This window comes from Sporobolomyces koalae, assembly GCF_050403365.1.
Source record: "Sporobolomyces koalae JCM15063 DNA, S_koalae_JCM15063T_v1_ctg25, whole genome shotgun sequence".
NCBI lineage: Eukaryota > Fungi > Basidiomycota > Microbotryomycetes > Sporidiobolales > Sporidiobolaceae > Sporobolomyces > Sporobolomyces koalae.
In genome coordinates, this window is record NW_027481746.1 from 157693 (window position 1) to 176166 (window position 18474).

Below are 18474 nucleotides of genomic sequence, written 5' to 3' on the forward strand. Positions count from 1 at the left end.
AGAGGAGAAAGAGAGAGAGAGAGAGAAAACCCCGGTTGTGTTCTTGCGTTTTGTTTCGGTCTCGAGTCTCAAGCGCTCAGAGCAGGTACGGCTTGATTGATTTGATCTTTTGTCGCGACGGGAGCATCGACAAACTTGTCCCCACCACCTCCCTCGCTTGTTGCAATACCGGGTGTCGGTTCGTTCGTATCCACAACGGTGCCTTCTGGTGATTCGTCTTTAGCCAATTGAACCTGTTCGAGTTGTCGAGTCGGAACTTGTTCTTCCTCTTGTGTTGCCGTCTCTGCTTGGTTCGTCGTTACTTCCGAGGGTTCCTCCGTTCGAGAGGAAGACGATCCACTAGGTTCTTTGCCACCTCGAATGATCGCTTCATCGACTCCACATAATCCACCTCCGAATCGTTTCCACCGTTCGAGGTGCAAAGCTTTGCGTTCGAAACACAGTTTCGTCAATGCCGGGAAGTACGTCGAGTGATCGTATTCGAAATTGACGGATCCTCCAAAGATTCGTTGCAGTTGTTCCGCCGGGATCAACGAAGTCGCATCGGCGGTCCCTTCAATGAATCGAATCTGTCGAAATGAAAGAAAAATTGGGGATGATTAGGTTTTTTTCTCGCGAGTTTGGTTTCTCGGCATGTGTCTGTGCCGTACCTTTTCTTTTGTCACGGGGTCGACGAATGGCGATACAAGCTATTGATCGATCGAATATCAAAGATTACTCAGTTGGGGCAGAACGGACTATGAACCAAGGAGGTCTCGTTACCTTGTAAAAGGTGAAAAAGATGGGAGGGATGTTGACGCAGATCGCTTTGCCCAACCGTTCGCAGTAATAAGTTTGCAAGATCTCGAGTCTAGAGTCTCGAGCACAGGATCAGCTCAGAAGAGAGCACGAGGTTTCGAGAGAAAAAAAGGACGAGGATTTCGACTGACACTTTGCGAGCTTGGGACAGAGTAGTCGGTTGCGATTTCGAATCTTTCAGGTTCGCACCAAAGTCGATACAGAGGCACAACATTTCCGTCGCTGGATCGGTCGCAGGGGCGAGATCGAGTGCACGCTGTCAAGGGAGGGTCCAACATGCGAGACGCGACGTTCAGCGTCGTATTTCCGAAGAGGGTGAGACGACTTGAGCTTACCTCGAGACACCACACGACGAACGCGATCTGGTCTGGACCAGTTTGAGTGTTTTGTCGGTACGGATGCTGATCACGAGATGATGGTGTGAGCGCGCATGTGACAAACCAGCGCATGAAGACAGGAGATGTTACCATGTAGAGCACGGGGCGACAGTCGTTGTCAAAGCCAAACACGAGTTCCTTTCCCGTCTCGCCTTCGCGGGTCACGTCGGCCTCTTGCATCTGCTCGACGCGGAACTCTCGACGCCAGACGCACGTTTCCTCGGCCCGCTTGACGGCGTTGGCATAGTCCCATTTCGTCGCTCGGAGGCAGCGCTGGAACGCTTGGGACGACCAGTAGCACTTTTCAACCTCGTCGAGCTTGTGGAGCGCAGACGCATCGAGGGGTTGAGGCTTCGTGCTCGTGCCGCCAAACAGGGAACCGAAGCGCGAGCCTTGCTCCTTGCCCTGGCTGACCCACAGTTGTTTCAGTTCCTTGAGTGTCGTCGGAAGTTTGAACTCGGGATCGTTGAAGTGCGCGATGAGACGGTCGATTTTCTCTTGCTGTTCGGGAGTGACGACACGCGGAGCGAGAGGAGTCGAACTCGCGGCGGGCTGCGCGACCGGGTACGAGAAGGGCGTCTCGCTCGACGCGGGAGGTTGCGGTAGCGTCGCTTCAAACGAAGACATGCTTTGAGTGCCGAGTATCCGAGCCGTAGAGTTCAGAGCGAGAGAGACAGAGAAAATGGTCAGGCGCCGAGAGCCGACGGAGTTTCGGGCATAAGGTGCCGAGCCTCCAACACTTTTACGTTGATAGCGCTTTCTCCGAACTCGCCTCGAAACATGGCAAGCTCCGTCTCGAGTAACGACGACGACGATCACCGCGATTCGGATCACAACGATGAGCGCTTGGCTCAGCTCGAAGCGCTCCTCGCCGGACAACTCTACTCTGCGCCTCCAGTTTCAACCCAACTCCGTGACGCGCCTTCACCGCCGCCGCCGGTAGCTCCATCCGAACCTGCAGTCGACGAGGTCGTCTCGTTCAGGTTGTTCAGTACAGACAAGGAACCACTGCGCGTCAAGATTCGCGAAGTCTCGCCTCCTGCCGCTCAGCATCGACAAGACCCTCGTATCCGCTCTGTCGAAGATGAAGACCCCCAGATCGTTCACGTGCGAGCTCAGCGTATCGCATCAGTCGCCGTGACTGGTCAACAAATCCTTGACGAATCCGCAACCCTCCCTGTCAGTGTTTCATTCTGTCGCGTTCGGTTCTAGTTCTCGCAAACTAACCTGATAAAAACTTTCCAGTGTCCTCATCCACCTTCATACCGACTCACGAGTCGGGTCTTGTCACGTCGATTACAAACTCCTTCGACTTCGACACGTGAACGCCTCGGAATGCCTCACCTCGCGTACCTCGACGCGGTCCTCCCGAAACCTCTCGCCCTCTGCAGTCCACGTACCGACCCTCCACCGAAAGAACCGAACGAAGGGTTGATCGTGAAAGGACCGTTCAAACTCGGGTCGAAACGTGATCGGTTGCCGAAACGTTCCCTCGTCCAAGACCCCACGTACTCGACGTTCAAACTCGAAATCAAACCGATCTTGGGGCAAGAGAAGGACGTGGTTTCGGGGTGGAACAAACTCGAGAAGTTGAGAGTCAGGAAGGAAAGAGACAAGGAACGCAAAAAGGTTTTCAAGGCGAAACTGAACGCGATCAAGTTTGGAGATGCCGACAAGCCATTGTCAGAAGCAGCTCGGAATGGCAGGCAGGAGAAACGTAGGAGGACGGGGAGATTGTCCAAGGAGAGACGCGAGCGGGCAAAGAAACGGATCGCAGCCAAGGTGGACGATTCGGAACCGATAGCTACTTGATTCTCCTACTCCCCAAAACACTGTTGTTGTAAAAAGCCTCGCGATTCGAAACGCCCCTGAACCTTATCGCCTCGACGAGAGAAAGTAACGTGACGAGGACAGAAAGTGAAAAACGGGTGAACTCCATTTCGAGCAATGAAACAAGAAGTACCCAGTGATCATTCCTCCCAAACTCGAGGCGGGACCACTCTCGCAGTCGAGCCACGAGTCCCAGACGGTCTCTTTGTTTCTCCCTTCTTTTCCAATTTCAAAAGAGAAAAAGGAAAAGAGAACCAAAACAAAAATTCACAGGCTGAAGGGCTTTTGATTTTAAAATTTAAGCCTCAGTGCGAGGTCCACCACGTCCGACACCAGCGAACCTGGGCTTGAAGTCGTCACCCGTCTCCTTGGCGCCTCCCTCCTGGTTGCGGCGGCGGTAACCCTCGTCACCTCCGTCACGGCGGGGCGCGCGGTACGCACCTCCCTCGCGGGCACCACCTTGTTGACCGGGGCGAGCGGCACGAACTTGCTTCTTGAACGTGGCGGGCACGATCTCGGCGGGCAAGTGGAGGTACTCGCGGAGGTAGTCGATACCCTCGGGGGTAAGGACGTACTGTTTGACATGAAATCGATCGTAGCGAGTAGATTGAGTCTCGGGCACACAAGACGTTACGAAACCAGATTCAGGGACTGACGTAGTAGTATTGCCACGAGAAGTGGGTGGTGAGGAAACCTTTCGAGGTAAGCGACTGGCAAGCCTTGATGACGAACAAGTTCTTGACGTCAAGGTCCTGGTGCTTGGGAGCGTTGAAGTCCTTCTTGGCGACGAGGACACCCTCTGTAGGAGCACGCGCAGAGAGGCATGAGCGAGAGCGGAGAGAGAGAGTCGCGAGGGAGCGAACGAACCCTTGAAGAGGTTCTCGTAGATGACGCGCCTGTCGGCTTTAGGAATGATCATGCTGGGCCTGATTGAGGGGAAAGAGAGCGAGAGGTAGAGAGGTGCACGGGAGAGCGAAAGTCAGTCGACGGTTCGGTAAAGTGCGTCGCATCCCACCGATTGATCTCGTGTTTGCCCTGCAGCCGCGCCCTGTTTGTACCGCCTTGCCTAGCTATCCCTGGCTTCGGGCGAGCGCTGAGTATCCCGTGAGCGCCAAATTCGCTGCGTCGCGAATGCCCGATTTGTCCATTCCCTTTCCTCGCCTGCTGGCCTGTATTCTCGCTGCCTGGGGTCGGCTCTTTCGCAGATCGGGGTATCTGAGACCGTACGTTCGATGGGCGCCGAGAGCGAGGTCGAGAGCGGATCGAGTGGTCGAATGAAAAAACGTCGCAAAAACGTCGCGAACCGGCCAGACGGTGAACGCGGGCGCGGGGCGAGGCGAGCGGTCGCGGTCGAGATGGACTCTAGCTGGCCAGCGGGAGACTTACTACGAAAGGAGTGACTGGCGATCGTGAGGACGGATAGCGAGTGAGGCCAAAAGGAAATTCGCGGCAGCGTCCATATTCCCTCCCCCCTCCTCTTCGACTCCTCTCTCGCTTCGCCTGCTGCCCGTCGCTCTCTCGCTGCGAATGTACCTGTCGCGCCTGTGCTCTCGCTCGTCTTGTTCTGTGCGCCGCTCACTCTCCCTCGCTCGGGCGCAGTGATATTCTCGGGAGCTCTGCGAGAACGCTCTCTCGCAAGTCGGCCCCTCCATCTTCAGGGCTCTCTCTTTCTTCTTTCTCCTCTCGCTCGCAGTCAGGCAACATGGCTCTCTCGATTCCTGCATGTCTCAACCCGAGTCGCGCCGAGTTCGCTACCATCTTTCAGCAGCTTGCGATGCGCGAACACGCTCGTCGCGCACTCGCCCAGGGTGCCGATCCCGCCTCTATCGCGCCCCTCACCTCGTCCGGCAATACTCCCGATGATCGCTTTGCCATGTCTGTCGGTACCTCGAGGGCCCACATGAAGAACAACCGGTTCGGCGTCATTCTTGCGCGCGTCTCGCTCCTCCACCCTGATCTGCTCGTGCCTTCGATTCAGGTACGGTGACATTGTCGCGTACGATTCAACTCGCATCACGCTGCCCGATCCGTATTACGTCAATGCATCCCTCATCCGCGAGCCCGAAGTGGGGTTCGACTCGAACCTGGTTCCGAGGCGGTTCTGGATCGCTGCTCAGGTTCGCCCCGCCGTTCGCGAGTCGTTTCTTTCTTTGCGCCTTCGAACTTGACCACGAGCTCCTTGTTGGTCATGCACTCTTGAGCAGGGTCCGATCGAATCCACCATCCCTTCGTTCCTCTCACTCTTGCTCGATCCTCCCGCTTCGCTCTCGCACCCCGACCCAAAACTCGCGCGAGTCAAGTTGATCGTGCAATTGACCCCGTTGGTCGAACAGCATCGCGAGAAATGTGCACCCTATTTCCCATCAGACCATCCTGGTGAAGAATGGCTGTGGTCCTCGGAAGACAGACAAGACGGAGGCACCGCAGGGGTTTGGGTTCGATTCGAAGGGAGAGACGAGACCAACAAGATCGAGGGCGAGAGGAAGAGTTGGCTCAGAGTTGGAAAGGATGGCGACGAGACGGGCAGACGCGTGTTGCATGTCGAGTACCTCGGCTGGAGAGATCATGGTCCGCCACTCTTGCCATCCTTCTCGCTCGCTTCTAGTCAACTTCAGAAACTCACGATTCGTCGCGTACTCTAGGCGTGCCTGCTTCACCGAGTCATCTACTGTCATTCATCCAGCGCATGAACCAGCTCAATGCGAAACTCTCGAGCGAATCGACCACTACTGAACCCTCAACCGACCCCGCACCGATCCTGTTGCACTGCTCGGCAGGAGTTGGTCGTACTGGCACGTATCTCGCCATCTCTTCTCTCCTACCTTTGCTCGACCACCTCGAGTCGACACCGTCGTCACCCGTACCACCACGAGACGTTGTCGATCGGATTCAGGAAACGAATCCGACTAGTTATCCGTTTGAGCAGACGATCCAGGGCGCAGTTGATCACGTCGGTCTCACGGTCGATGGGATCCGGGATCAGAGGACGACGATGGTTCAGACTAAAGAACAGTTGGCATTCGTGTACGAAGCATTACGAGTCGCTTGGACCGAACGATCGACAACATGAGACGAACGATTTAGATCGTCCAGGAAAAAAAAAGTCTACAATATGGTGCTTGAGGGTGATGAGAGAACTCGAGGAGACTGAGGGAGGGACTCCAGCCATCACATTGACTCGTGGGCTGAAGGTACCGACGGTCAAGGGTCTCGTTGCTCTATCGATGCTCTCTCATTCGGTGCTTAGGTCTCAGTCGTCGCCCGTTCCATCTAGCATGGTCAAGGATACACCGACGATCACTGTTGACTCTAGGAATGGTTCGAAGGCTGCTTGGGCGATAGGAGTGGCGAGGCGAATCGAACAAGAATGGCCAGTGATTGCTATAGGCGGATACTCTATAGGAAAGACCCCGACTTCGAATTTCTCGCTGTCCATGCCTGTCTCATTTCGGAGGGAGCATCGCGATGTGAGCGGGACACCGACTGTCGCGCGGGGGCCGTTCTCTTTTCCTTATCCTTCTTTCTCGGACTCCGGCTCTCATTCCCTTGACACGAGCCTCCTCCTTATTCTGATCCCTTGAGGATCTTCTCTCTCTCTTGTTCTCTTTCCTCACCTCTTTTACTCACCATACTTCAGCCTTTTGCTCCGACCTTTACGTCCCCTGTTCTCCCACTCTTAGTGAGTCCTATGACGCTCTAGCTCTGCGTTTCTCGGGCTACGCAATATTCACCTTCGCGGTGAAATGTCACGACAGCCCGATCATTCGATTCGCCCAGCGCGTTATGATACGCCACCATCGAATAACGCACAGCGATGAAAGACCATATCCATGTCCACTGTGCGACAAGACATATAAGGATAGCGTGGGGATGAATCAGGTCCGCAACCGCCCGGCTGTTCACTGACGCGCATCGACTTCAACAGTATAAGCTTTGATATCATCTTCGAGATCACAACAACGATAGGCTTTACAAGTGCGACCAGCGTCATGAAATATTCGCACGAAAGGTGAGTGTTCATGCCATCTTGATCACGATCTCTGTCGCGCTGACTCTGTAAGGTGGTCATTGGATCATCTCGACGTCCATCTTCGAGTTCACAACAACAATGGCCTGACAAGTGCGACCAGTGTGACAAAACATTCGCACGAGTGTGTTCATGCCATCTTACCTTTCGTGCGAATGTTTTGTCACACTGGTCGCACTTGTAAGGCCTATCGTTGTTATGGACTCGAAGATGGACGTCGAGATGATTCTATGACGACCTTACAGAGATCGTGGGTCAAGATGGCATGAACATTCACCTTTCGTGCGAATGTTTTGTCACACTTGTCGCACTTGTAAGGCCTATCGTTGTTGTGAACTCGAAGGTGGATGTCGAGATGACTATGGCCACCTTACAGAGTCAGCGCGTAGACACACAGCTAATCACGCGGTATCTGCAGGAAGTGACGAGTTTGAGAACTCCATTAATTCAATGGAGGACCCCTACGTCCGCACATTCTTTCAAAACGCACTCAAGGATCCCGAAGTAGGTGGCTTGACTATTTCCGGGGACTCCTACCCTGACCCGCCGATTACCGTGGTCATTTACAGTAATAGCTCAGCCCTTTTCTCGTGTCACTCGTTGATTTCGATGAAGCGACTCCGTGGCCTGAGTCGCCCGACCTCACCAAGCACCAAGCGACGTTCTCGCAGGCAGGTCCCACAACTCGTAACAGACACGTCTGCGGTTCGACCCTGACGCACGAGCATCTTTCCTTGCCTCACAGCTTCGCGACTTTCTAGCAAAGTACGCTATTCTCCCAGGTGTCAGCGGCAAATTACGCCGCTTGCCCTTGCCGATGGAAGCGTTCGTATTCTTCCTTGGACTGAGTGCCGTTCTGGTCTTCTTCTTCTGAACGGTGCTGCACATCTAGCAGATGTCATTGCGCTTCACGCGTCCGTTCAGAAGAAGAAGACCTAGATGTGCAGCACCGTTCAGAAGAAGAAGACCAGAACGGCACTCAGTCCAAGGAAGAATACGAACGCTTCCATCGGCAAGGGCAAAAAGAGGGCTCGTTGGCAGTAGGATGATGGTCAGTAACCTGAACGGTGGTGTTTCGTTGTTTTCGCAATTCCGGCTGTCCTCCTGCTTGACCTGTTCGCAAATGTAATTGTTTCGTAGCTGTGCCATCTCTTCCACGGAGTCACTTCTCTCGCGAATTACAATCACTTGAAATGTAGCACAACCTGTTGACCTGGCACTTTCATCCCGTTGTATTAGGAATCGGACGATGCTCGAGCAACAGTGTATGGTACACCTTGAACGCATCTAGCCTGGTCCTGTAGCCTAAGTTTGTCGCCATTCATCCGATCGTCGATATGGAGTCGCTATTCCAGGTCGATTGCGAAGTAAGTGGGTCAGTCTAATAGAAACAGCTCCATAACGGTACCATCGACCCACATAAAGTGCTGTATTCGCAGGCTGGAATTTCTATGAGATTCGGGACCCAAGGGCGACGAGAGTAGCTAGACGTGCAAAACCAATTCCATGTCAAGAGGGAAGAGCTGAGGGGAAACTAGCAGGCCTATTCTGCTCAAGGCGAAGAGACATACGAAAGCAAGGATGGTCGGCGACTCTAGACTTGCTGAAGGATGAGGTTGAAGACGATATTCGAGCTTCTACAGAAGGGCGAGGTTCAACGCAAGAGATGCAGAAAACTCAGAAGACAAAGAGACCTAAGAAAGACAGACAGCACCTATCTCGCCATCTCTTCTCTCCTACCCTCGCTCAACCACCTCGAATCGACACCATCGTCGTCCATATAGATTGTACAGGAAAAAATTTCTACAACATGGTGCTTGAGAGCGATAAGAGAATTAAAAGAATGTACATAGAGAGAGAATTGGAGGCGAGGATTATGCTGAAGGTCGATCGTGCTGATCGACGAAATCTTGACTGATCTTCCACAGCTGTTGTGCCAATTCTCGATCTCTTGCCGTAGAAGAAGGTTGAGTCTCGGTCGCGATCGGGGTGAAATATTTGCCCCTGTAAAATCATCCAACAGTACCACCTTATTTCAGCTCGGGAAGGGGAAAATTCACGCAGGACAAGCGAAACAGAAAAGGTTTATTTTACCTGAAATCGAGTTCGTCGACCTCGCGTGATCCTGCGAGGTAGGTCGAGGTTTTCGCTCCTTCTGGAATCGTCATCAAGAATCCCGATTGCACCTTGTTTGCCCATTGCTGTGTAACAAATCCGAGGAATTTCAGCATGGAGCTTTGATTCGATAGCAAGTTGAAAAAGCTCACGGCGACTTTGCCGTAGGAAGCGGCGGGACCTCGATGCAGTTCGGTAGAGATCAACCCTGGATGACACGAATTGACCTGTTGTCGCACGTAGACACGAGTGCAATCAGTACAACCTTTCCATAGGTCTCGCATCGCGAGCACAAAGAGATAGAAACTCCTGGTCTCACTTTGATGTTTTCTTGCTGCCACCGCTCTTGCAACTCGTGTGTGTAGAGAATGTTGGCGAGTTTCGCTTGACCGTACCTCTTCCAAGTCGAACCATAAGATTTGTTCGCGGCGTCGATCGAGCCGAAATCCGGTTTGGTCATCAATTTGTGACCCAACGAAGCGAGGTTGACCACCCGAACCGATTGACCTGGTGGATTCTCGCGTGCAGTCTTGAGAAGTAAAGGTTCGAGGTAGTGCACGAATGCAAAGTGACCAAGATGGTTCCACTGTCGCATGTTTTTCAGGAGGAGGAGCTTTGTTTGAGTAGCGATTCAACCAAAGAGGGAGAGTTGATTGATAGCAACTCAACGAATTGGACTTCGACTCCATTGACAATCTTGTACGGCCATGCCATGATACCTGTTCCCCAAAGCGATTCAGTATTGCGTCTCGCTTTCTCGAGGTCCTATAGAATTTCCCTGACCTGCGTTATTCACAACGATATCTAATCTTGTTTCCTGCTGTTTGATCGTTTCGGCAGCTTGCTTGATCGTGTCGAGGTCTGTCAAGTCGAAAGGCAAGTACACGAGCTTGTCTTTCGTGCCGAGGGTCTTCGAGTTGATGCGTTTGATCGCTTCGAGGGCTCGTTCCTCGCTGCGACATGCGACATACACTTTCGCATTTTTCGAATGCAGGTTCAACGCAGTTTGTTCTCCCAATCCAGTATTGCCTCCTGTCACAACGACGACCTGGCAATTGAGGGCAGTCGAGAACGAATTGTTGGATCATCCATTGTTCGGTGAGCTCATTCTCTGAGATGTTCCCATGTAGCCGAATGTGACTCACCTTGCCCGTCAAGTCAGGAAGATCCGTCTCTGGGTCCCACTGCCGTTTGTTGGCGTACCCCATGCATGCGGCGAAGTAGTCGCGCAATCCCATGTTTCGCCTTTGGGCTCGTCGATCGAGCAGAGTTGGATTGGAAGCGAGCGTATGCCAGTGAATGCGCCTGGGTATTCTACACAGCGGATGAACACGAGTTGATAGGGGCGTGCCGAACGAGCGAAAGATGGAGGCAGGAAGACGAAACGTTAGCGCATAGTGCGATGACAAAATCGAACGACCCTCTACCAAATCTGCACGTGCACAACATCATGTGATTTTCCCGCACTGCTCTCTTTCTCCCAAATATTGCCGCTGCAGGTGACACGGTGTAGTGAAGACAAACCGACAGATCCGAAGCCTCATGAGGAACAGGCATCATGATTAAATGTTTGAACAGATGATTGTTTCGCAGACAACACGATGAACGGACTACAAACAGGCTACAGCTATCGACAGGGGGAAGCACGGAGAATGTGCTATTGGTCATGCTCGCGGAGATAATTCTCGCTGAACTTCCAAAGCTGCTCGGCGAGCTCTCGATCTTGCGCCTGTTTCGACGGTACGATCGGAGTCGCGATCGGCACAAAGTATTGACCGCTGTGATCGTCGGGGAGTGCGATCAGACTTGTATCTCGTGAAATTGGATGGAGGAGAGCTTAGACACGCACCGATACTTTTTCTCGTCGACTTCGGTCGAAGCGGCGAGATAGGTCTGGGTCTTGGCGCCCTCGGAAGGCGCCATAAGGAGGAGCCTCTCGGAGAAGGAGAACATGCGCTGAATTCATTCGCCAAGGCAGGAGGCAGTCAGTTCAAGACTGTTAAATCGGATTTTGCAGCTTCAGGTGCAGGAGGACTGACCGCAATGATTCCGTAGGATTCGTATACTCCCCGAGTCAGGGTCGTAGCGACAACTCCAGGGTGTAGCGCGTTGACCTGCAACAGAACGTGTCAGTCGACACATCCCAGAGGAGAAACCTATCCGGGCAGGAAGAGGCACCTACCGCAATGTTCTCGTCCTTGAGTCTCTCTTGCAGTGCGACCGTGAAGAGTGCGTTGGAGAGCTTCGACATGCCGTACCGCTTCCAGGTCGACCCGTATTGCCCGTTGACACTCTCGACAGACGAAAAATCGGGTTTGGTGGGGGCCATCTCGTGCGCTTTCGACGACACATTGACGATTCGCACAGACGCGTTCGGCAATTTCTGCGCCGTCTGCTTGAGAAGCGGGAGCAAGTGCTGGATCAAGGCGAAATGGCCGAGATGGTTCCACTACAATGATGCTCGTCAGCGTCCAGCAAGGTAATCCGAATCGAGCTCGACGTACGAATTGGCATTCAATGCCGTTGATGATCTTGTATGGCCACGCCATGATACCTGTTGCGGGGAAAGCTCCCGAAAGATGAGCTCGGCTGAACTGGACACTGTGCGGCCTGAGAGCTATATTTACCGGCATTGCAGAGAACGATGTCGAGCCTATCCTCCTTCTGCTTGATCGTCTCGGCAGCGCGCTTGATGCTCTGCAGATCGGTCAGGTCGAACGGAAGGAAGACGAGGGTCGCTTCTCTGCCCGGCGACGCCGAGTTGATCTCGGCGATCGCTTCGTTAGCCTTGTCTTCGTTCCGCGCGGCGAGGTACACTTTGCAGCCCTTCTTGTGCAAAGACTGCGCCGAGATTTTGCCGAGTCCGGCGTTGCCTCCCGTGACGATGGCGACCTATAAGATGCTCAGGGTCGGCGACCAATCTCTCGGTCAGCTCATCGAGTTGGGCAATGGCGTGGGGTTCGACCTACCTTGCCGGTGAGATCGGGCAAGTCTCGCTCAGGATCCCAGTCCCTGCCGTTCGAGAAGCCGGTGTATGGAGCGAGAGCGGATCTGAATCCCATGATATTTATAACTGTAGCGCGCTGATGTCACTGCAAGACTTTTGAGCTCGAGGGTCTGTGCGGCTGTCGCGAGTCGCTGTGCTTTCTCCTCTGCTGTAACGACGGCTGAGGAAGTCGAGGAGTTCGAGCTTGAAGAGGCGGAGACGTCGATCATCCGAATTCCTCCACCACAATATTGGAAATTTGCAAGACCTTCGGCAAGTTCGGCAAAATATGCGGTTGGCGTCTTCTCCTCTTTCACTCATGTTCAGACAATGTTGGACGATGAAGCCGAGAAGGATACGATAGCGACTGCGTTCGACGATCATACTGCGACCGCCGAGTCGAAAGCTGCAACGGCAACTTCGCCCATGCCGCGGCTGCCTCCTGGTCTTCTCCTGACGGCGCTGCCGAAATCCCGATTGCTCTTGACCTTTACCGACGTGCCCGCACATCCGGAGGATCCGCTATGCCGATCCCTCCCTTCCAAAATCTGGGTGACTTTGGTCGCGGCGTTGCTGGTAATGATTGTGCGTTCAATGTTCAGTCCTTTCCTGGATCTTCGAGCTTCGACCCTGACATTGGCTTGTCGGATCGCGATCTGGGCACAGTCCGCCCTCGCTTCTTCTTGCTCTTCCGGCGCCGCCGAATATATTCAGCAGGATCTCGGAGGAAATGTACGTGCTTGCAAGGGATTGTGATCCTCAACTACTGCTGATGCTTTAGGCTTCTTGCCACGATCAGCAAGCCCTTCCTCTCTCGATGTACCTCATAGGCTACATAGTCGGACCCTTCTTCGTCGCACCCTTGTCGGAAACGTATGGACGGCGTCCCCTTTTCATCGTCGGCATCCTTAGCTTCACTGTATTCATGGCCGCTACCGGTGCTGCGCCCAGCTATGGCGCCTTGCTGGCATTCAGGTGGCTCTCAGGTATCGCGGGTGCAGTTCCAATGACAAAGTTTGTCACAATCTCTCGATTCAGAACACGCTGTAGCGCCTAGACTAATCCGTCAACTCGAGTCGCGCAGTAGCGGTGCCGTATGTGGTGATATCTGGTCCGCAACGCAAAGGGGAACTGCCATGAGCTTTTACTCGTGCGTATCTCTCCAAGCCATATCGGGTGTTCCTGCTCGGCTTGCGCTGATCCCGGTACCGCCCCTTTCGCCCATGGTACAGCGTTGCAACTTTTGCTGGTCCAGGTACAGCTCGCGACTTCCGCTCGACCGATCCTTGGTCTTGCGGGGACTGATTAGACTTGTCAACTACGCTGCAGCGCTCGGACCCGTCGTCGCGGCATTTGCGGCTCTGCGGTTCGGATGGCCGTGGGCGTTTTATATCCCGGCTATAATTGCTGGCGGTCTCGCCGTCGTTGTCATCTTGGCGCTGCCGGAAACGTATCCTCCCGCAATTTTGACCCGGATCGCCACGAGCTTGAGGCAAGAAACGGGCGACGAGCGGATAGTTTCGTCAATCGAGATCGCGGCACTCGACGCGAGACAGAAGAGAAAGTGGGGAAGGTGCAAGGCAGAAGCCTACCGACTGCTCGCGATGCCGTTTGTTTTGCTCTTGACGGAAATCATTAGTACGCTGACCTGCAATAATTGCTCTCGCTTTGACTCACATCTTCCTTTCTTACACACAGTCGGCTTACTCACAGCTTACATGAGTATGGTCTATGGGTAAGATCTCGGTCCTCTCTGACGTGATCGAGACGCGCTCACAACCGATATCGTGCGACAGCCTCATCTACCTCCTCTTTGAGGGGTACCCGGTCATCTTCTCAGATATTCACAATCTCGCCCCAGGGTACTCGTCTCTGCCATTCCTCTCGACCTTTGTCGGCGCGATCCTTTCGGGCAAGTCTACCCCTCGTTTCAAGCTGAGAACTAGTCGGCCATCAGCTGAACTTTCTCCCGTGAACAGTGCCGCTCACTCTGTGGTATCAAAGGCGATATATTCGAGCCAAGAAGCACAATCACGGCGTATCGACTCCCGAGATGCGACTCCCTCCAGCCGAGGCCGGTGGCGTTTTGATCGTGATCTCGTTCCTCTGGCTTGGATGGAGCGGAAACTACGCGAGCGTTCCCTGGATCGTGCCGACTCTGTCGGGAGTGGTTCAGGGGATAGGTTCTGTGCTCATTTTCGTAGGTATCTAATATAGCGCGCGGATCTAGGTTTGTACTGACCCAAGATTGCTCGTGTATCCCTCAGCGCTCATTGCAGACGTACCTGATTGATGCATACGAACGTTACGCGGCGTCTGCACTCGCGTCCAACGTGGTGGCTCGATCCATCAGCGGTAAGCGCCCGTCTCGCTGCAATTTGACGCACCCTGGCTCGGACGAAGCTGATCTCGAATCCAATGTTCAAGGTGCTGTATTTCCACTCTTTGCTCGAGCCATGTTTCGCAAGCTCGGGGTCGGCGTCGCGTGCACGATCCTCGCCGTACTTATGGCGTTGCTCGTTCCGGTTCCGTTCATCTTCGAACGGTACGGAGCGCGATTGCGCAAGAGATCAAACTTTGCACCGAAACGATGATCCTGCCCAATGATGCATCCTTCATGGACATAAGTAGACATATCGTGCATCACGTTTCCTGACGACAGCAATTTCTATTGGTACTCTCGCGACTATTTGGTCCTTTGGGAAAGTCTTTCAAGCCTCACGAGAGTGACTCAGGGAAGAAACGATGTAATGCAGGTATGCGAGAAATCGGTAGGCAGCTCAGAAGATGCGCGCGAGAGAGAAGACAAGAATGAATCACATCCCAACCCAACTCGTCCTTCCTCCTGGATTGTGTAGCTTCGACATGCTGATAAGAATCCTCGGTTGTTGGTGATACGGTACGGTGCCATCTCCAGGTACACCGACGGGAGGATGAATGGTTGAAGCCGTGGGTGTGAATGTTCCTCCGGCAGATTCCTCAGCGATACCTGGCATGCGACCATCGTGCGCACTGGCCAGCATGGGGCTAGGCGCACTCTGGAACGGATCCGACCCAACTCCTCCAGGCGTGGATGGTGTTGGAGAGAAGGTTCCGGGTCGCAAGCCCGCCGTGAACGTTCCCGAAGTCGCACTGCCCGGCGGAGTCGGCACGAAGCTGAGGGATTGCGCGGGCAGGTACGCCGAGCAGGACCATTCGAACCAGACACGACGTTTCGTGTTGTCGGTCAAACGCCACATCTGAACATCGAGTTCCGACCTTGCGGGCAGGTACATCGGTTCCTACAAGTACGAAACACTCGGTCAGGGTTGTGTGCTGTAACTTGATTCGGTGGAGACTTACAGCGAGCGGAAAGAAGATGGGGAACCAGCTGAGCATATCCCCGGCAGCTCGTTCGGGGTGAATCGACAAGGTCACGTCTCCATAAAGCACAGCCTCAAAGTAGCCAGCGAATCCATGGCAAATTCCGGCACGGGGAATGTGGAAGCTGAGATGAGTCGATCTCGCGTTGTGATGATTGGTGAAAGGTAGTCCTGCAATGTGCAACAAGATGTCAGTGACGCACCGTGTATGGTACGACAAGAGGGAGGCGGACCATCAGCACCAACAACAACGTCGGGTCGAGGGTGATCGAACGTCCAACATTCTTGCACTTTCTCAACGCCCAGTCGTCCTCCTGCCGCGCTGAGCATGTGCATAGCTGAAAACATGACCACGTAGGGCTGCTCGGCTGGCTTCGAGTCGACAACTGTCGAGGCCGAAGCGACTTGAGGGTTGCTGACCTCGGTGTGCAAACGTGAGGTAGAGATCGGAGCGAGATACGACGTGTACGAGGCGGGAATGGAGATTCCGTCGGCTATGCAAATGTCGAATTGTCAGAGTCTCGCGGCGCATTCGCGTGCAGAGCGATACTCACGCTTGAGCGTTCTCATGACCCCATCGAGACACTCCGGACTCAGCTCATTGTCCCCGAAAGAGCCGAGCAGTTCGCTGACAATGATATCGGCCTTGTCTCGCGGGTTGAAACTTCTCATATCCGAGTAGACGAGTTTAACCTGGTTGCCCCATTCGAGCGCCGATCTTTCCTGCAGGATCACAAACGCGGAAGGGTTCTTCTCGACGGCCGTCACTGCGACTTTACGTTGTGCTCTCTCTGCGCCTCGGAGGCAGCCTGCGACGAGAGGACCCCTGCCAGCACCGACGACAAAGATCGTGCTTGAAGAAAAGTAGCAGGATGTCAGTTCGTATTCAGGGTTTGGAAAATTCTGTTGAAGGCACTCACGTGGTCGATCCTTGAGGCCTGTCCAGTAGGGCCTTGTAGACCGCCTCCTCGTACTGCCTGTACTTGATCGGATCCTTCTCGAAACCTTCGTACGTCTCGCCCTCCAGGTTGTCCATCAGAGGCTGCAAAGGTTGTTGCAGGTGGTCCATGTATCCTTGTGCGTACTCCTCGACAGGCACTAGCTCATTCGATTTGCGATGCAGGTAACGGATGTATTGCACGTACGCCTGCGGCCCTCCCGATTGGTGCAGGTTGCGCTGGGCGCCCGAGATCACAACGGTGGGACGGAACTGAGTCACATGCATGTCAGCAGAAGAGCACTATGAGAGGCAGATAGCGAGTGGAACATACTCGGAACATGCCCTTGAGGAAAGCCTGCATGCTCTTCGAGAGAACCGGATATCCCTTGGCATTCGGAATGAACGAAGAACATGGCAAGAAGATGTGCTTGACGGGCTCTGCTGACCACCTGCCGAGACTACGGGTTGGTGGCAGAGGGTTGGAAAGGTCGAGCACTAAGCCGCAAGGATCGTGAGCAGAGGAACCGTCGCTCGAGCACATCGTATGGCGACTCACTGAGAGTGAGGCGAGGCGAGTAGTTGCAGAGCCCTCGGAGCGTGTTCCACATGTCCCAAGTCTCGCAGCGATCGGATTCGGCTGTAACCGCATTGTACACGGAGCTTCCTGGTCGGGCATTGAGCTCGCTTGCGGAGTATTCCGCGACCGGGAGACGGATGGAGATCTGAAAACAGCGGGAAATTAGAGCAGTCTATCAACGAAGGCTTTCAACTTGACTCACGTTGATGTGCCAGCTACTGGCGAGAGCGCCATTAATCGCGCGGGCATAGTCTGCGAGATATTCTCGGTTCTCTAGCCGGGGAGGAGGCAGAATAATTGTCGTGATGGACAGATAAGAAGCAAAGCTGATTTCCTGCCGCAGAGCCTGTCGTGCCGAGCCGTCATGTCAGGGGGAAATGCGAGAGCTGCGCCAGCGCGAAATCTACGCACTAGTTCAGCATCGAACCGGATCCCTTCGACCATGCTGTCGAGTTCGAGCCAATCGGACGCAAAGGCGATCAAGCTGCCGGCCTCCTCTGCTCATTGCGACAGAGTAACAGGTCAGCAGCCGCGGAGCGAGAACAGTGAACAAACGGGACGCACCGCTGCGCGTCAAGTTGACTTCGTTCCTCAGAAATCCGCCTCCAGCTCGCCACGTCTCTGCTTCAGCGCGTTGTAGCTCTTCCTGTTGCGCTGTCGCACCGAGATCCGCCTCGGTTGCACTTGCGGTGATCGTGCACATTCTTTCCCATCGCTCCTGCCAGTTCCCGTTCGTAAGCGGGACCGCGACGAGATCGTAGTCTGTCTTTTCAACTTTGTTGCCGGTCCATCCGCGAGCTGCTTCTGCCGGGGTCGGTTCGCGGGGCGGAGTGTAGAGAGTCGAGGAAACAAGGCGAGATAACGGCGTGCCTTCAGGTCCGAGAGGTGGTCCGTAGCCTGAACCGCTGCCCTTCACGGAAGATGCCGGGATTCCTCGTGCAGGTGAAGGGGAGTTGCCAGCGCCTGCGAGGGGCAGCAACTCCTGCGGGAGATGAAGCGCTATCGGCAGTCGATCCATATGCCGCGGATCCGGTCTTGCTCAAAGTCGTAGGCTGTTCAGATCCCTGTCCTGCAACCTTGGCCGGTTGTCTGGAGATCTGGCGTGAGTTTCGATTGACGAGACAAAAGTTCGTTGCGTTCGCGGTCGCGCGACTGAACTGCGCGCGTCTTGAGCCGACACCTTTCGGAACATGCAGAGGACACACAGTGAGATTGTCATTGACTTAGTTCACAATAGACAACGCGTCGAATGACTACGACCAGGGGAGTCAAGGACAAGCTGCCCCAACAGACAACAGTCGCGACTGTTGCGCGATTCTATGAGCGCTCGATGCTGCCTCGACTGCCCTACTGGAATGTCCAATCCAATCGGCGAGCTTTGTCACAATTGCTCCATTGAGCTTGAGCCCAGGGACGAGAGAACACAAGTGTTTGCGACGATACAAGAACAGCATTCCCACAC

General features: G+C 54.2%; 8 protein-coding genes across 8 annotated transcripts; 3 read left to right on the forward strand and 5 right to left on the reverse strand.

Annotated features, from left to right (window-relative positions):
• Positions 1 to 68: 68 nt before the first annotated feature.
• On the reverse strand, positions 69 to 1802 carry JCM15063_000725 (CRAL-TRIO domain-containing protein; the record flags this gene model as incomplete). Its single annotated transcript, XM_076679682.1, has 6 exons — positions 69 to 569; positions 651 to 689; positions 763 to 850; positions 930 to 1054; positions 1134 to 1199; positions 1266 to 1802. 6 exons carry the CDS (start codon positions 1800 to 1802, stop codon positions 69 to 71), a joined length of 1356 nt encoding a protein of 451 aa, XP_076533230.1.
• A 153-nt stretch (positions 1803 to 1955) lies between these two features.
• On the forward strand, positions 1956 to 2987 carry JCM15063_000726 (uncharacterized protein; the record flags this gene model as incomplete). The annotated part of the gene is made up of 2 exons (XM_076679683.1): positions 1956 to 2354; positions 2421 to 2987. 2 exons carry the CDS (start codon positions 1956 to 1958, stop codon positions 2985 to 2987), a joined length of 966 nt encoding a protein of 321 aa, XP_076533231.1.
• A 316-nt stretch (positions 2988 to 3303) lies between these two features.
• JCM15063_000727 (eS10 family ribosomal protein) lies at positions 3304 to 3924 on the reverse strand (the record flags this gene model as incomplete). Its single annotated transcript, XM_076679684.1, has 3 exons — positions 3304 to 3579; positions 3662 to 3804; positions 3873 to 3924. The coding sequence occupies 3 exons, from the start codon at positions 3922 to 3924 to the stop codon at positions 3304 to 3306; spliced, it is 471 nt and encodes a 156-aa protein (XP_076533232.1).
• Positions 3925 to 4707: 783 nt separating this feature from the next.
• Positions 4708 to 6075, forward strand: JCM15063_000728 (tyrosine-protein phosphatase; the record flags this gene model as incomplete). Its single annotated transcript, XM_076679685.1, has 4 exons — positions 4708 to 4919; positions 4984 to 5122; positions 5210 to 5573; positions 5648 to 6075. The coding sequence occupies 4 exons, from the start codon at positions 4708 to 4710 to the stop codon at positions 6073 to 6075; spliced, it is 1143 nt and encodes a 380-aa protein (XP_076533233.1).
• Positions 6076 to 8906: 2831 nt separating this feature from the next.
• On the reverse strand, positions 8907 to 10385 carry JCM15063_000729 (uncharacterized protein; the record flags this gene model as incomplete). Its single annotated transcript, XM_076679686.1, has 7 exons — positions 8907 to 9036; positions 9127 to 9233; positions 9300 to 9374; positions 9467 to 9733; positions 9817 to 9866; positions 9931 to 10195; positions 10293 to 10385. The coding sequence occupies 7 exons, from the start codon at positions 10383 to 10385 to the stop codon at positions 8907 to 8909; spliced, it is 987 nt and encodes a 328-aa protein (XP_076533234.1).
• Positions 10386 to 10804: 419 nt separating this feature from the next.
• On the reverse strand, positions 10805 to 12209 carry JCM15063_000730 (uncharacterized protein; the record flags this gene model as incomplete). Its single annotated transcript, XM_076679687.1, has 7 exons — positions 10805 to 10925; positions 10997 to 11103; positions 11187 to 11261; positions 11330 to 11596; positions 11652 to 11701; positions 11775 to 12039; positions 12117 to 12209. The coding sequence occupies 7 exons, from the start codon at positions 12207 to 12209 to the stop codon at positions 10805 to 10807; spliced, it is 978 nt and encodes a 325-aa protein (XP_076533235.1).
• A 254-nt stretch (positions 12210 to 12463) lies between these two features.
• On the forward strand, positions 12464 to 14727 carry JCM15063_000731 (MFS transporter; the record flags this gene model as incomplete). Its single annotated transcript, XM_076679688.1, has 10 exons — positions 12464 to 12718; positions 12933 to 13147; positions 13218 to 13283; positions 13366 to 13388; positions 13463 to 13771; positions 13832 to 13868; positions 13930 to 14045; positions 14113 to 14333; positions 14401 to 14488; positions 14561 to 14727. The coding sequence occupies 10 exons, from the start codon at positions 12464 to 12466 to the stop codon at positions 14725 to 14727; spliced, it is 1497 nt and encodes a 498-aa protein (XP_076533236.1).
• Positions 14728 to 14949: 222 nt separating this feature from the next.
• On the reverse strand, positions 14950 to 18030 carry HSL7 (protein arginine N-methyltransferase; the record flags this gene model as incomplete). Its single annotated transcript, XM_076679689.1, has 10 exons — positions 14950 to 15414; positions 15476 to 15666; positions 15729 to 15989; positions 16050 to 16348; positions 16416 to 16705; positions 16767 to 16930; positions 16992 to 17157; positions 17215 to 17358; positions 17424 to 17509; positions 17577 to 18030. The coding sequence occupies 10 exons, from the start codon at positions 18028 to 18030 to the stop codon at positions 14950 to 14952; spliced, it is 2520 nt and encodes an 839-aa protein (XP_076533237.1).
• Between the last annotated feature and the right edge of the window lie 444 nt (positions 18031 to 18474).